General features: G+C 38.4%; 1 protein-coding gene across 5 annotated transcripts in view; it reads left to right on the top strand.

The window, feature by feature from the left end:
* The window catches only part of TBL1XR1 (TBL1X/Y related 1), a 139,434-nt gene extending 124,067 nt beyond the window's left edge, over positions 1–15,367 (top strand). For all 5 annotated transcript variants that reach the window (XM_090274051.1, XM_090274073.1, XM_090274066.1 and 2 more), the window contains 6 exons: positions 3,684–3,805; positions 3,930–4,004; positions 5,507–5,634; positions 6,192–6,357; positions 13,674–13,775; positions 14,625–15,367. In XM_090274051.1, coding sequence (XP_090130177.1) covers positions 3,684–3,805; positions 3,930–4,004; positions 5,507–5,634; positions 6,192–6,357; positions 13,674–13,775; positions 14,625–14,651 — 620 coding nt within the window. In that variant the 3' untranslated portion in view covers positions 14,652–15,367. The remainder of the gene's footprint in view (positions 1–3,683; positions 3,806–3,929; positions 4,005–5,506; positions 5,635–6,191; positions 6,358–13,673; positions 13,776–14,624) is intronic.
* Positions 15,368–15,629: the final 262 nt, after the last annotated feature.

Raw genomic sequence — 15,629 nt, 5'->3', positions numbered from 1 at the left:
AAACCTAATACTTAGAGAAGGCAGCAGGACCCAAATATCCAATGTGAATTGGAACCTTAGAGGAGAGGCTCCCTGGCAAGAACAGGCACCGTGGCGTAAACCTAGGCACTGCCGGGACCCACCTGAAAGAGGGAAATGGGAGCAAAATTGCCCGTCTTCTTTCCTTCTCTTGACCATGGGCTCCTACTCTGTCTTCCTCTGTGGGAATGTCAGGAAACCTGAGGTCCTGGGGGCTGGAATGTGTAATTTGAGTCAGCCTCCTGGGTGCAGAGCATCAGAGAACAGAGTGTGGCAAGTGAACAGGACAGTCATCTGTGTTGCTCTGGGAAGTTGTGATGCACACAGACAGCAGCAGGGTTCACACACTGTGCTGATCAAAATTAGCCTGTGGTGGGTTTTTTTGTTAACTTTTTTTTTCAATCCTCATCCCAGGATATGTTTATTGATCTTAGAGAGGAAGGGAGAGAAAAAGAGAAACGTTGATGTGAGAAACATTGATCCGTTTGCTCCCATACATGACCTGACCAGGGATCGAACCCACAACCCAGTTATGTGCTCTGACAGGGCATCAAATCCGCATAGGTGTACGGGACGCTGCTCCAACCAACTGAGCCAACTGGCCAGGGCTGACCTGTATTTTTATTTACTGGCTGGTTTAAGTTGGATTCTCTCAGAAGCAGACCTTGAGCCAAGCATTTGAGTGAAATGATTTATTAAGGCAACTTTCCCAGGAGAAACAAGTGAGGAGCTGTGGGAAGCAAAATGGGAAGGAAGGGAGGAGTTTCTGTGAAGCTGGCCCATTTTCAGCCTGATGCAGACACAGCTCTAGAGCGTTTTATTTACCGCTCAGAATTTTTCTCATTTTAGCTATGGGTGCTAGGTTTTTTAATCCACCCCTCTGCGCCCCAATTACATATCACCAGCTATTGGGTGCCAGCTCCATTTGGGAGAAGTGGGCAGCAGCAGAGCAGAGGAGTTCACTAAAGAAGTTTACCCCTGGAGCCCTTAGCACCAAAGCACTCAGAAGCTGGTGACTAGACACGCGGCAGAGGCGAAGAGGTTCTACAAGGCAGGGAGGGGACCAGAACCACTCAGGGCGATGGTGCCTTGTGACAGTAATAGGCACTGCAGGTCACTGCACTTGCCCGCTCTAAAGTCATGTCTTGTTTATTATTTTTAAAATCTGGTGGGAATTCTTGTAATTTGAAATTTTGGTACAAAAGATATTTATGCTAATATTTTTACGTGCCACTGTTTTCCATAAGGTTGCTTGAGGTGAGGATTTAATATTTCATTGATGCTGAGCTGCCTCCAGTGCCCTGGCTCGGTTGGAAACAACTCTGTCTTACAGAGGTTTCACGACCACGGCGGAACAGATTTATCCAGGATGCTGTATTTGTCTGGGGGGAACCGGAGGTGGCTGTTTCCTCTAGTGGAGAAAGCACAAGACCTCCATTCCTCGTGCTTTTTATTGAGAAGGGTATGCATGGGAGATACAAGGTCAAAATTCATAAGATTATCAATAGCTTTTAGTCACCTGGATTACAGTTGAGTTACAGATTACAAGTATCAATATAGAGCGCACAGTGGCCAGTCTCTGTCAGGGTCTATTAAACATCTTGACGCCACACTGGCATTAGGTGCAAGGTTTCATACATTCCTTGCCAGAGACTGTTTATAGTTAACTAAGAGATAAGAAAAGCAGAGCAAGCTCCAAAGCATAATAAGCATTCTTTAAATCCAATTCCCATGGAAACCCTCTGAGTGGCCTTCGGTCCTGTCTCCTGCACAGCCTTCCAGTTTTCTGTTGAGACTTAAAGACTTCCCGAGGTGGTGGGCTGCCTGGCTCACAGCCCGGGCTACAATTCCTGAAACCACAAGGAGTGGTTCCCCGCATCTCATAGCCCCTGCCTAGTAAGTTGCTATTAAACACGTGTTTTTCCATCTTGTAAGTATTACTTTCCTTTACTGACTCAGTCCAGGTAGTATCCTGATTTCTGGTTTTTCATTGTGGAAATATATCCAAAGCTAGTTCTTCAATAATGTCTGGCCGTATTCTTACTATTAGCTTCCCTGAGCTGTACTCTAGATTTTAGTATTTTTCCTGATATGTCTCTAGCAAGTTAATGAAATCAGTTTCACTGTTGCCTGTTGTCCTTTGTTTGTTTAAAAATGTCTTGTTACAGTTCTGAAAATCCTGATGAAATATTTAAGTCATAAATGCTTTAATTCTTCTTTTTCCTTTCTTCGAGCTGCTCTTTTCCATAGTTGTGAGCTCTCACACATGACATACTCTTTGGTTTATCAGTCTGACAGTGCTCAAAGCATTTATTTTATAATATTTTTAGTTTCAGCATCGCCGGTTATTATTGTAATTAGATATATACAGAGTGGCTTTGTTTTTCCCTTCCCATCAACACCAGTTCTGACCTTCTTTATTAAGTGCTTTATATCTCTGATAATGAGGATACACAGCTTATATTTAAACCTTCCTGTTTTTCTTCTTTTCTCTGTTTCCTCTAAATGGTAAATTTGTTCTGTAAGCTTCAGAAAATAACTTTCAGGCTTTGTAAGCTGTAGAATCTCTGTTGAAACTATTCAGATCTGCCCTTGTAGTGCAAAAGCAGCCACAGATAGTTTGTAACCTAAGGAGCTTGGCTGGGTTTTAATAAAACTTTATATATGGACACCAAAATTTGAATTTCATACGATTTTCACACTCTCGGGTGTTCTTTTGTTCAGGTGTAGTCTTGGTATTTTTGTTTTTCTCTGCAGCCAGTTAAAATATAAAAACTGTTCTTGGCATGGACCATACAGTGTCTATCCCTGCTCCAGATCTATTGTTTTTGTTATGCTCCTGTTCCTTTACCCGATTACCTACTATGATTACCTTAATCTGTAATGCTAATTAAGAGTCTTTGCACCTTGCAGCAGGGGAAAGTGAAAGGAAAGATTCTTTCATCATAGTAAAGCTAAAATGAGCATTAAATGTCAGCCACCCTTTGAGCTTCAGAGGTTTGAAACTCAGTGACATAGATTCTAAGTTATTGGATGGGAATCTCTTAGAAGAAAATGTATTTGTGAATCGTATGCAGTATTCCATTTATTAGTTGAGTAGCTACTGGGAATGATATGCATTTAGTGTAACATTTGTTTAACTTGTAGTTATGAAGTACTTTCCATACATATCATCTCACCTGATTTTCACAAGCTGAAAGTTTTTATTCCCATATTTTAGATGAGGAAAATACTGTGAGAGGTTAAGTGACTTGCTTAGGGTCCACGAGTAGTTAGGGAGTGGCAGAACCAAGGCTTCTTTTCATTGAACACTCAAAGAATTCTAGAAATAGAAAGTATAGCATCATGTTTAATTTTATTATTTACTAATGAGAAACCAAAAATCCAGTGCTAGTAATTCACAGAGCATGCTGTCAGAGACTAATCTCCTCATTACCAGGCAAGTGTACTTCCTATTAGGCTGTGTCTGACCTAGAGGCAAGCAAACTGAAATTTATTAATATTTTTGATACTTCGCTATAAGTTTAAAAAATTCTATTTTAAAAAGTATAAACTTCTGTGTTTCTGTTAGCATACATCATGTCCAACCATGGTTTAAACTAAGGCTCCTAGGTTTCAGTACCTGTGGAATGAGAATGCAAACCTAGCCTTTTTTTCCTTTTCAGCACCAGCATTGGATGTCGACTGGCAGAGCAACAACACCTTTGCTTCTTGTAGTACAGATATGTGCATTCATGTCTGTAAATTAGGACAAGACAGACCTATTAAAACATTCCAGGGACACACGGTGAGAAACATTTCTTTTCTGCCTTTAAAGTGATTATGAAGAATAAGTAACATTTCAGAGTGGCTTTGAAATAGAGCAGCCCAGTTTATAAAATGAAAATATGAATGTTTACTATTATTTTTAGAATGAAGTAAATGCTATCAAATGGGACCCAACTGGCAATCTCCTGGCCTCCTGTTCTGATGACATGACTTTGAAGGTAATTTGGATAATGGGGAGAAAAGGGGTGGAGACGTCATATAGTGTCACTGCTCAGGCCTTTTGAACACTGTGTAAAATCTCTCTTAAAGTTCATTGAATGCTTAAATGTTGCTTTTTATGTTTTCTTTTATGAAGTATTTCAAGTGTTTGGTACGGCAAATAAATTCCATTGAAAAGGATGGCTGCATTATGGGAATTATGATACCTAGGAACGTGCCGTTATAATTTGTCCTCACTATTAGAAAGTCATATATTGGTGCAATAAGTGTATTTGCACATAGGAAGATTTGAGTAACAAGTAACATACATCTCTGTAGCATTCATGAATTTGACTGAGATAAGAATTGTATAGATTTGAATTTGCTGTGGTGTTATGTGTCACCCTTGCTTGGAAACTGATAAAGTAGAGAATTACTTAATTGGTGGGTGAGCCTAATTGACATGCCAGCATCCACATCTCAGCATGAATTTACATTTTTCTTATTGTGTGACTAAAAGCAAAACTAACACCTATGTACATCATATACCACAGTTAGAGGGAAAAAAATTGATATAAAGAACAACCTACTACTAATCTCAAAATTAATGAAGCCCTTTCCTTCAATATACTAACTACTGAAAATAATTTTATTCTTGACTTTGCAATGCCAGTGACCACAGACATGATGACCTTCACAGTTGACATAATCGTTAGGGAAAACTGCTTTTCCTCCTTCCATGAACAGACTAAATGTGACCTTGGTAACCTGGTAGATTATTTTCCTTAAATACCTGCTGTGTCTTTAGTTAGATAGTCTTTCTCAAGCCTGAGCTTCCTTACTAGTAAAAATGCTTTTCTAGCAATGTAAGTTTTTTGCTCTTGAGTTGTAGGAGTTGTTCCTTATATTTTCATGGAAATTAACCCTTTATTGGGTATATGATTTGTAAATATTTCCTCCCATTTTGTAGGTATCCTTTTTATTTTACTTTACTGGTTTTGTCCATTGCTGTGCAGAACTCTTTAATTCTGTGTAGTCCCACTCGGCTTCTTTTCGCTGGTGTTGCCTGTGCTTTGTTTTCAGCATGAATCATGTTGTATTATTTGTAAGCTGCCGATCTATTTTCTCTTCCAAAAAATTTTCTGTTTTTAAATTCTAAGAGCAATTTATAATTTTGATCTCTTATTTAAGGACATGATAAAAACTAATGCCTTAAACATTTTAGAAACATTATCCAAGGAGCTTGTTGAATGTTACAGTTTATACCATCTGAAGCTATCAAAAGTAATCTTAGAAGTACAGTTTATTCAGTCTGGAAGCTGCACAACAGTGAATATTTGTAAAGGACTGTCATTTTAAAAAGAAATAAATATTAAAAATTCTGCATTTTAATTTCTAAATGCTCTCTTGATCTCTATAAAGATTGTTTTGGTTATACCACTTACATTTTGAATTGGCAAGATTGTATTTTAAGTGTACCTTTTGTATGGAAAATTATTATGTAAAAATTTTTTTCCTTTAGATATGGAGTATGAAACAAGACAATTGTGTCCATGATTTGCAAGCACATAATAAAGAAATTTATACTATCAAGTGGAGTCCAACAGGGCCAGGGACAAATAATCCAAATGCCAACCTAATGTTAGCAAGGTAATACTTATGTTTTACGTTTCCTTTTATAAGTCTAATAAGTGTGACAGAAAATCAGGGAAGATTACATGAAGTGAGGAATGTATCCATCCTGCAACGAATATTTTTTTAATGGGCTTTTAAATGGAGTTTTATTATTTCAAGTCAAAATGGATTTTTTTTGATCTGGAGATATGAAATATTTGCTGATGATTACCCAAGTAATTGAGGGCACAGTTCAATAAGATTTCTTTAGTATTAATAAAAAGCTATAAAGTTAAAAATGCAGTCAATACAGTGTTCAAAACCATGGATCAATGTAAAGGAATTATTTGCATAGCAAAGGAACACAGTGAATTAGCTCATTTATGTTTTCCAATTCAGGAACTTGGGGATGCCCTGAAGCTGCCTTTTCTCACATGGAGATTTGTTTCCAGAACACTTTCTTCCTAACAGTCCAGTCCCCTTCGCAGGAGGAATTTGTGGCTAGCTATTAGGAACGGCTGAATATTCTACATCGGGCGTGGCCCTGAGCGTATTTCATTATTTGTAAAATTATATTTTTTTCTTCCTGTCAGTGCATCATTTGACTCTACTGTTAGATTATGGGATGTAGACCGAGGAATTTGCATCCATACTTTGACAAAACACCAAGAACCTGTGTACAGTGTAGCTTTCAGTCCTGATGGCAGGTATCTGGCAAGTGGTTCTTTTGACAAATGTGTACACATCTGGAACACACAGGTATGTCTGAGTTATTTTATTTTTAAGATTTTACTTAGTTTTAGGGAGAAGGGAAGGGTGAGAAAAAGGGAGGGAGAGAAAGAAACATCAATATGTGGTTGTGTCTTGCATGCCCCCAACTGGGAACCTAGCCCACAACCTAGGCATGTGCCCTGACTGGGAATTGAACCAGCAACCTTTGGTTTGCAGGCCGGCACTCAATCCACTGAGCCACACCAGCGAAGGCTGAGTTATTTTATTTTTCAATTAAATGTATTGGGGTGACATTGATTCATAGGGTCATGTAGGTTTCAGGTATTCATTTCTGTGAGACATGATCTGCATACTGATTGTGTGTCCTCCACCCAAAGTCAAATCATCTATCATTGCCATATATTTGGCCCCCTGAGTTATTTTAAATGATCAAGTATTCTCATATTTAATAAGCATTAGCCTCTACATATTTTTTTCTTTTCTTTTTTGGTTGTCATTTCTTTTGTGACATGAATTCAGTTCTTGTTTTTAAATGAATACTTTTTTCTAAATTTACAGCTAAGATTGAAACCAACTGAAGTTAAATATTGTTATATTACATTGTCACAATATTGACCAAAATTTAGAAATAAAGTAGTTTAGGATGCATTTATTAATTAACGTAATTTATTTTCTAAAAGAATTATCCTTTGAAGGACCTATACCTGATCAGTAAAAAAAAAAATGTATTAAAAGATAAGATTTTATGATTGAACACAATGAAACAAAATTAAAGCTATATGACCATTTTAGGGACAGTGTTATAGAGATTCTTTCCTAAAAGTGGAGAAACATCCTATTGCTTTAATTAAAAAAAATTTTTTTTCAGTCTTAGGTTTTATTCTCCATATACTGTTTCTTTAATAGTAGTTACTTGACTCCCCAGCTTTCCCATGATCAAACTCCACACTGTGGTAGAACACACATAATAAGTTATTGTGGGCTATTTCTCTTTGTTTTTATTTTTTTAATTATATTTTATTGATTATGCTGTTAAGTTTTCCTGGTTTTTCCCTTTGCCCCCTTCCACCCAGCATCCCCCAATCCTTCAGGCAGTCCATCCCACCATTGTTCATGTCCATGGGTCGTGTGTATAAGTTCTTTAGCTACTCCATTTCCTATACTGTACTTTATATCCCCGTGGCTATTCTATAACTACCTGTTTATACTTCTTAATCCTCTCACCTCCTCACCCATTCCCCCGGCCCCCTGTCCCATCTGGTAACCATCAAAAGGCTCTCCATATCCATGATTCTGTCTCTCTTCTTTTTGTTTGCTTAGTGTGTTTTTAGATTTAATTGTTGATAGATAAGTATTTATTGGAATTTGATAGTTCACAGTTTTGATCTTCTTTTTCTTAAGTCCCTTTAACATTTCATATAATAATGGTTTGGTGATGAAGAACTCCTTTAGTTTTTTCTGTTTTTTTCTGGCAGATATGTTCTTTATCTGCCTTTTGATTCTAAGTGCTAGCTTTGCTGGGTAGAGCAATCTTGGCTGTAAGTCCCTGCTTTTTATGACTTTGAATATTTCTTGCCAGTTCCTTCTTAGCTTGCAAAGTGTCTTTTGAGAAATTGGCTGACAGTCTTCTGGGAACTCCCCTGTAGGGTAACTAGCTTTTTTTCTCTTACTACTCTTAAGATTCTCTTTAATCTTTAGATTTTTAATTATATTATGTCTTGGAGTGGGCCTCTTTGTATCCCTCTTGTTTAGGACTCTTTGCTTCCTGGATTTGCATGTCTATTACCTTCACCAAATTAGGGAACTTTTCTTTCATTATTTTTTTCAAATAGATTTCCAACTTCTTACTCTTTCCCTTCTTCTGGCACCTCTATAATGCGAATGCTTGAAGTTGTCCCAGAGGCTGCTTTTTCTATACTCATTTTGGGGGAGTTCTTTTTTTTTCTTCTTGTTCTGATTGGTTGTTTTTTCTTTCTTATGTTCCAAATCATTGATTTGATTCCTGGCTTCATCCACTCTACTGTTGTTTCCTGTAAATTGTTTTTATTTCAATTTGTGTATCCTTTGATTCTGACTGGATCTTTTTTTATGCTGCTGAAGTCCTTACTAAGTTTCTTGAACATCCTAATAACAGTTGTTGTGAACTCTGCATCTGATAGGTTGCTTATTTCCATTTTGTTTAGCTCTTTTTCTGGAGTTTTGATGTGTTCTTTCATTTGGGCCATGTTTCTTTGTCTGCTTGTTTTGGCAGCCTCCCTGTGTTTGTTTCTGTGTATCGGGTATAGCTGCTTTGATTCCATGTCGTGGCCTAATGTAGTAGGTGCCCTTCAGGGTTCAGTGGCACAGTTTCCGCTATCACCCAAACTGGTTATTCAATGTATTCCCTTATTGTAGGCTGAGTACACTCTTATAGTTGAGCCTTGGTTGCTGTTGGCAGATCAATGGGAAGGATTTACTCAGGCCATTCAGCTCTAAGGATTGGCTGTGACCACTTATCACCAGCCTCTGCCCTCTGTGGAGGATCATCTGTGTAAGGGCAGGTGGTGGTGCCCCAGTGTGGTCTGTAGCTGTTCACTGGTTGCTCTGGCCCTGAGGTTTCCCCAGTGGTGCAGGTCAGCATCAGCTCCACCTATGTTTTGCCTGGGGCCACCCTGCCTGAGCTATAAAGCAATCTGAGATGGCTGCTACATGTGCTGGGCTTGGAGGTTCCCAGGCAAAGCCAAGCTGTGAATCTATGTTGGCTGCTGTTAGTGCTGGGCCTGGAGCTCACTGAGGCCATCTGTTACTTGTTTGATAGTATTTAGGAAGTTGTGAAGCATGAGCCAAGGCCAGCCATTCCTATGGAAAAGCAGCTTGGGTGGGCCCATAAGTTGGGTGGGTTGGAGTCTCCAGGGATCTCCGAGGTGGGTCACAGTGTTAGCCAGGTTAGTCTCAGATATGGCACCAAGTTGCCTGGCTCTCTTGGGGGAGGGCTCAGAAAAAGGACAATGTCCTCTACTTTTCCTTGATGCAAGACACCGCAGTTTATCCCAGTATGCCACTGGTGCCTTTCAAGCTGGTACTCTGGTGCTGGAATTCAGAGGGAGAGAGAGAATCTGCGTAGGTGAGTCTATGTGTCGATTATTTAAGAGGAACATTTTGGGACTCCAGAAGTTTCTTCCACCAACTCAGTTCCTGCTGGTTTTTGCAGACGGAAGTTGTGGGGACTTACCTTCCTGGCCTTGGGCTGGGGGAGCCAGTTTTGGGACTGGGACTCCTTGCTTCTGAGATATCCCTCTTGAATTTTTATCCCCCACACGTGGGTGAGGGACCAGCCTATTCTGGATCTGCGCCCCTCCTACCAGTCTGGATGGATGTGGTTTCTTTAATTCCATAGTTGTCAGACTTCCATTCAACTCAAATTCTGATGATTCTGGCTGATAGTGATTTTATATTTTAGTTGTAATTTCGAAGTGGTTGTACAGAGGCAAGCCATGTCTGCCTATGCTGCTATCTTGACCAGAAGTTCCCAAATTTGTATTTTAAAGGATGGCCTTGACAAGAGTTCTTAAGACCAGTTATTTGCATTTCAAAATGTAGGGAAAGAAAAGCAAGTTTTTTTAGAAGGACTTTGCTATTATCAGGTGAAGGGGCAGAAAAGCGGCTTGAGTTTAAAATGGCACATTTATCTGAATTGAGAAGCAGGCCCAATATTTTCCAGGATTTAGCAGCCCCTAGGTCACCAGGAGGAGAATATAGAATGTTTTACAGTCTGGGAGATGGGTGAGATTTTCTCCCTCTTTGTACCCTTGTTTTCACTTGGGTATAGTGGAGCCAAGCAAGGGGGTGGGGGAAACTCGGGGAGTGCGGCAAATTTGAATGAAAAGGCATACTTGGAAGGAGGAGGCCTGGAGTCCTGCTGGAGAACTAAACCTAAGGAGGGGGTCAAGATGGCGACAGTAAAGGTCGAGTTGGAGTACAGTATTATAGTTAAGAGATTCGTCCATGAGCCAGACTTCCTGGTCACCCATTTGTGTTGAGGCCAGGCCTGTTGCAAAGAGAATCAAGCACTTGGGCTTGATTTCAGTGAGTCCCAGAGCCTTCAAGTTCCTAAGTAGATGTCCCAGTGGGAGTCCTTGGGGGGGGTTAAGTATTGCCCATGGTGAGAATGATGGCTGGCGGGGAAGATGGGTGAGGAGGAGGCTTTAGCAGGGTCCTGACAGACAGAAGGATTAGAATCCTCTCTCCAAACCTCAGGGAGACAGGGTTAGGGGCTTAGCTGGAGTTGAGCTCTGCTGCCCACAAGTCTCAGGAATCGGAGGAGAGGGAGAAATAGAGCACATCCCCGTACAGGCCACCACAGTGTTAGGCCGGTTGGTGACTCCGGCTTTGGGAGAATTCACAAAGAGAAGAAAGTGCAGAGAGTAAAGATTTTATTCACTCTCTGAGGAAGGAGAGAGGCACAGTGTGGAGAGAGACCCCAGCTGGCTATTTCTCTGTCTCGCTAACCATTGCATTCGGTCTATTTTGCATAAATCATTATTTTCAGGCATTATTTTTGGTGAAGTTATTCATTCAGATAGCCCCTTCACCCCCAAATTAAAAACATATAGAAGATGTACACTAAGAGCCCCTGCTCCTATTTCTTTGTCCTTATCTGCTACAAGCAACTATTTTTATAAGTTTCTTTTTTGTTCTTCTTGAAGGGGTGTGTGTGTGTGTGTATGTGTGTGTAAGTAAAAGCAATATGATTCATTTAATATTTTCACTATTTTACTTTTTCATTTATATTTTCAATTCCCTTGCAGTTGTTTTTTGTGTGTTTTTTTGATCCTCACCTGAGGACATGCTTATTGCTTTTAGAGGGGGGAGAGGGAGGAAGAGAAACATCGATGGATTGCCTTTCATGTGCACTCTGACTGGGGACCAAATCTGCAACCCAGGCGTGTGCCCTGACCAGGACTGGAACCCACAACCCCCTTGGTTTATGGGACAACACTCCAACCAGCTGAGCCATACTGGCCAGGGTGGGACTGGGTTTTATATATGGTGTGAGATAGAGATCTAATTTTATCTTCCTGTATTTATAATCAGTTGTCTCAGCACCATTTATTGTACTTTTAATGTTTCATAATGCCACTTTTTCCAAGTACTGAGTTATTGTGTGCTTTGTTCATAGATGCTCTTGTATGCCATTTATATACTTGTATATTAGCATAGTTTTAGTAACTAACTTTCTAAGTCCCCCTAATTAAGTCTTATTTCCCCTTCAGTAAGGTTTTAAAATTTCTTTATAAAGAACTTCCTTTTTAAAAATTTATTCTGATGTGTTTTATGTATTTTTATTGTTAACCATGAATAGCATCTTTTTACTTACTAGTTTTTGCTCATGTTTGAAACATTATGTTTTTTGCATATTGCTGTACTTTCTTAGTCCAATCATTTATATTTCTCCTTGGCTTTCCTTTCACATTAATCCTTCTGTTGTGATTGAAGAGCAGCTTTTTAGATACAATATAGATAATCTGTTGTTCACCTTTTCAGTTGCTCATTTACTTCATTTTGAGAAAATCAATTCAAATGAAATTTGGGCATAGGACTTTAGAGTTCTAATGGAAGAGACTGATTGGTTTTTAAGGACATTTGAGCAGCTATCCATACTGTTTTGCTATATCACTGTTATGTCCTAAAAATATCATTTTACTTTTTTTTTATTTTTATTTTTATTTATTTATTTTTTTTTGGTTTTTCAATTACAGTTGTCCCCTTTTCCCCTAATTTCACTCCCCCACCCAACCCACCCCCTCTCCCGCAATCATATCCCTCCCCGTTGTCCATGTCCATGAGTCTTTTATACAGGCTCTTACTTTTTTTAAATTTGAAAATAGCAAAATGCATCTAGTGAGTTTTTAGTGTAGGAAACAGTCATTATCCTTTTATCATACATACATGTAGTTTTTTCTTTTATTACTTGGAGGATATGACAGGTAAATTACTGAACCTGGGTATACATACAGATTTGAGCAGATACTGATATCCCATTAGCCTTTGATGGTGCCATTGTTCTGGCTTGTTGACCACACTATTTTGGTTCAGTTAGAGCTTAATTCAAACTTAGAAGTTGGTAAGTACTTTTGAAAGAAAATTACAGTACTGTTTTCTTAAACCCCCAAGTTGACCATCCTATAGGTTTTGCTTTCTGTGTATCAGCAGATTTTAGATTTTGTTGGTGCCACTCCTTTATTTCCTAATTACTTGTAGATAACTCAAGACGTACTGTATTCACATTCTTTCATTAATCTGTTAAATTGTTAGAAATTTTAGGTAGAGGGACGGGGGACAGTAAAGCCTTCCTAGTGTGATGAGCTGTGGCAGGGCATCTGTGGTTTCTGCAGTATTTCCAGACTGACTTCGAAAAGGAAAACAGTCTCTCACCTTAGTGATATACTTAGTGCTGGCTGTCTGGGGAGATATTTACAAGGTACATGTTAGGCTGACATGTGGATTTTAGGTAGGTCTGCCACCTCCAGTTAGACCTGTTAGGTTACTTTAAAGCTGACAGATACTTTCCTGGTTTGTCAAGGCCCAACACCAGAAGGATATTCTTTATTGTTTTCCAGTTTCTCACAGCAGAACCTCTGACCTTTGCCCTGCTTGATGGCTAGTTTCTTAGGAAATACACTTTTGTACTGAGTTTTAATTAATCAGTGACAGTTGATGATTCTGGTTTTGTTGCTGAAGGAATGAAATAATTTAGTTATACTTGTGATTCAGCTAAATTGATGATGAAATTGCTAGTGTTCCTAGTTACATTTTTAAGAAATTTTTATATTATTTTTTAAGGATAATATATGTATATTCTTTTAGCTTCTTTTATAACTCCTCTAGCTTAGGAGGCTACTCAGTTTCATATGGAATACCTAGTAGACTCACTCACACTGAAACCTTTACTAGTTTATTGTACTTCCTCTTTAGGATGTTTGACGAAAGTTTAACTTAATTTTGTTTCCTTACATGTTGACCAAACTCATGCATCTTTCAATAACTTCATCAAAATTTATTTCAAGTCATACATTGAATGTTTACTTCTAGCCATTGTTAACTGTGTCAAAGAGGCCAAAGGTACTTTAGCTAAGAATGGTTATCAGTACTGGAGAAACTGAACGTGTATGTGTGAATGATCTGTTGAGATCAGGCTGGTGTTATCTTTTTATAAAAGGATAATCAAGTCACATTTCTAGTATTAGAACTTGTATTTATTTTGGAGTTGAAGCTAAAAAACCTTTGATTGCTAGAAATAAAGCCTTAAATAGTCTTACCTCAATATGTTAATATTTATAAAATTCTGTTTTTCACTTTTCTAGACAGGTGCTCTAGTTCACAGCTATAGGGGAACAGGTGGAATTTTTGAAGTTTGCTGGAATGCAGCAGGAGACAAGGTTGGAGCCAGTGCATCAGATGGTTCAGTAAGTATAATAGTGTTTCCAAAGAGGGGGATAGGTGTGTGTATGTGTGTGTGTAAACATAGTAAATAAATGTGGCTTCGTGTTCTTTTCAAAATAAATTTTATGATAGGATATTGATTTTTTTTAACTGAAGGCTGCATACTTTTCATGTTCATTTCATTCAAATAATGTAAACAGAATTTAGGCTCCCTTTGCCAAAAGAGTGTTTTCATATTCAAGAAGTGGATGGTTATTTTTAAAGTAAACATTTACTAGTGAAAGTAAATATAGCAGAATACTACTCGGAGAGATTTGAAATTTCAATGCCTGTTTCTACTTTCCCTTCCCTATAGAAGAGTGTTGGTGGCCCAGGGAAGGGGGAACAGAGGCCATTGAGTTCTGCATCTGAGGAATGTGTGATCCTTAGAGACTTCAGGATGAGGCTGGCGAAATCTTGACAGAAATGCCAGTCATGGCTTCTGAAGCTCTAAAAGCGAAGGGAAGATGGAAAGGGCGTAGCCATTAGCTATTTACTGAAGCCGTAGTTTAATATAATCTGTAGCGGCTTTTGTTAAGACCCAACAGATTGGATGTGGTCTAATTTGAGCATATTTTTTCTATTTCTTAGTTAACAGAGAGTAAGTATTCAAAATTTTAGCCATGGTTCTTCCTCTGTAGTGTTGTTTCCTCCAGCTACTTAAACGACTTATCTGGTTTCTGTTAAGTGCCCATTGCCCTGATTACTGTTGCTTTACCAGTTTCATGAACTTGGCACCAAGAATAGATTCCTAACTGTACTATAGAAAAGTTAAGCTAAAAATGTACAATGAAATTCTTAACACACTGGTTGTTTTTTTAAATTTCTTACAGGTTTGTGTATTAGACCTTCGAAAATAGCGCTACTAGTTGGAAGCCATGGACCGACTATGAATGTGTACATAGCCAAAATGACTGTCCCTGACCCATGACTGCTATAGTCCCACTTGAACCATGGCCAGTCCACTGCAGCCAAATCTAAAAGAAATATATACATACAGTGTATATAAACAAAATTGCACCCTGAAGAGGACAGAATTTTGTCACAGCTTGTGAATTCTGTTCACCAAGTGCTGGAATCTAATCTGCTGTGCCCCTAAAATAGCATTTAGAAGTTTTGGATATGAAAAACAGAAGAAAGAAATATGCATTATAAAAGCGGCCCGTCCATGTACCGGTTTTGGATACTAATGACAGCCTTGTTTCTCCCCTTTGAATCAGCAGACACCATGGATTATATTCTTTTTTTCCCTTTAGTAGTTGAGCAGTTGAGAGTATGTACAAAGAAAATGGACTTAACAAAAACCTGCAGCAGTAGTTTGTCCTTGCTTTTAAACTTTGTTTTTGGTTTAGTTTATGGATGCATGAAGTAAGGGAGTGAATCAATTTCTTGTTTATATTTTTTTCACCTTTTAAACAAAAAATTCTTTAAAATATTTTAATGCATTCTTTTGAAAAGATAAATGTTTGGTACATTTTATGGCTCCCAGAGCATATATTCAATTGGTGCATGTTGTGGAAGGGGAAATTCGAAATTAAATGAAAATACATGACTTTGGTCATGTCAATCTGTAAGACACATCAGTAAAAGGGTATTATGCTCTGTTTTTTGTTTGTTTTGTTTTGTGGGTTTCTTTTTTTTTTTTTTTTTTTTTTTTCTTTTTTTTTGTGATGTGGCTTAAATACAGTAGTTTCTTTTGGGGGACATATTTCTGCCAATGAAAGACTAGAAGGGCACAAATTTTTTAAAAAAATACCATAGAGAAGATGCATAAAAAAATCTTCTGATGTTTTGTAGCCATAACTAAATTATGGTTAAAATGTGCACTATTGTGAAGA

This window comes from Furipterus horrens, unplaced genomic scaffold (genome assembly GCF_987537825.1).
Source record: "Furipterus horrens unplaced genomic scaffold, mFurHor1.1.pri manual_scaffold_1, whole genome shotgun sequence".
Taxonomy (NCBI): domain Eukaryota; kingdom Metazoa; phylum Chordata; class Mammalia; order Chiroptera; family Furipteridae; genus Furipterus; species Furipterus horrens.
Note: the sequence above shows the minus strand (reverse complement) of the source record. Positions and strands in the feature narration are given on the sequence as shown.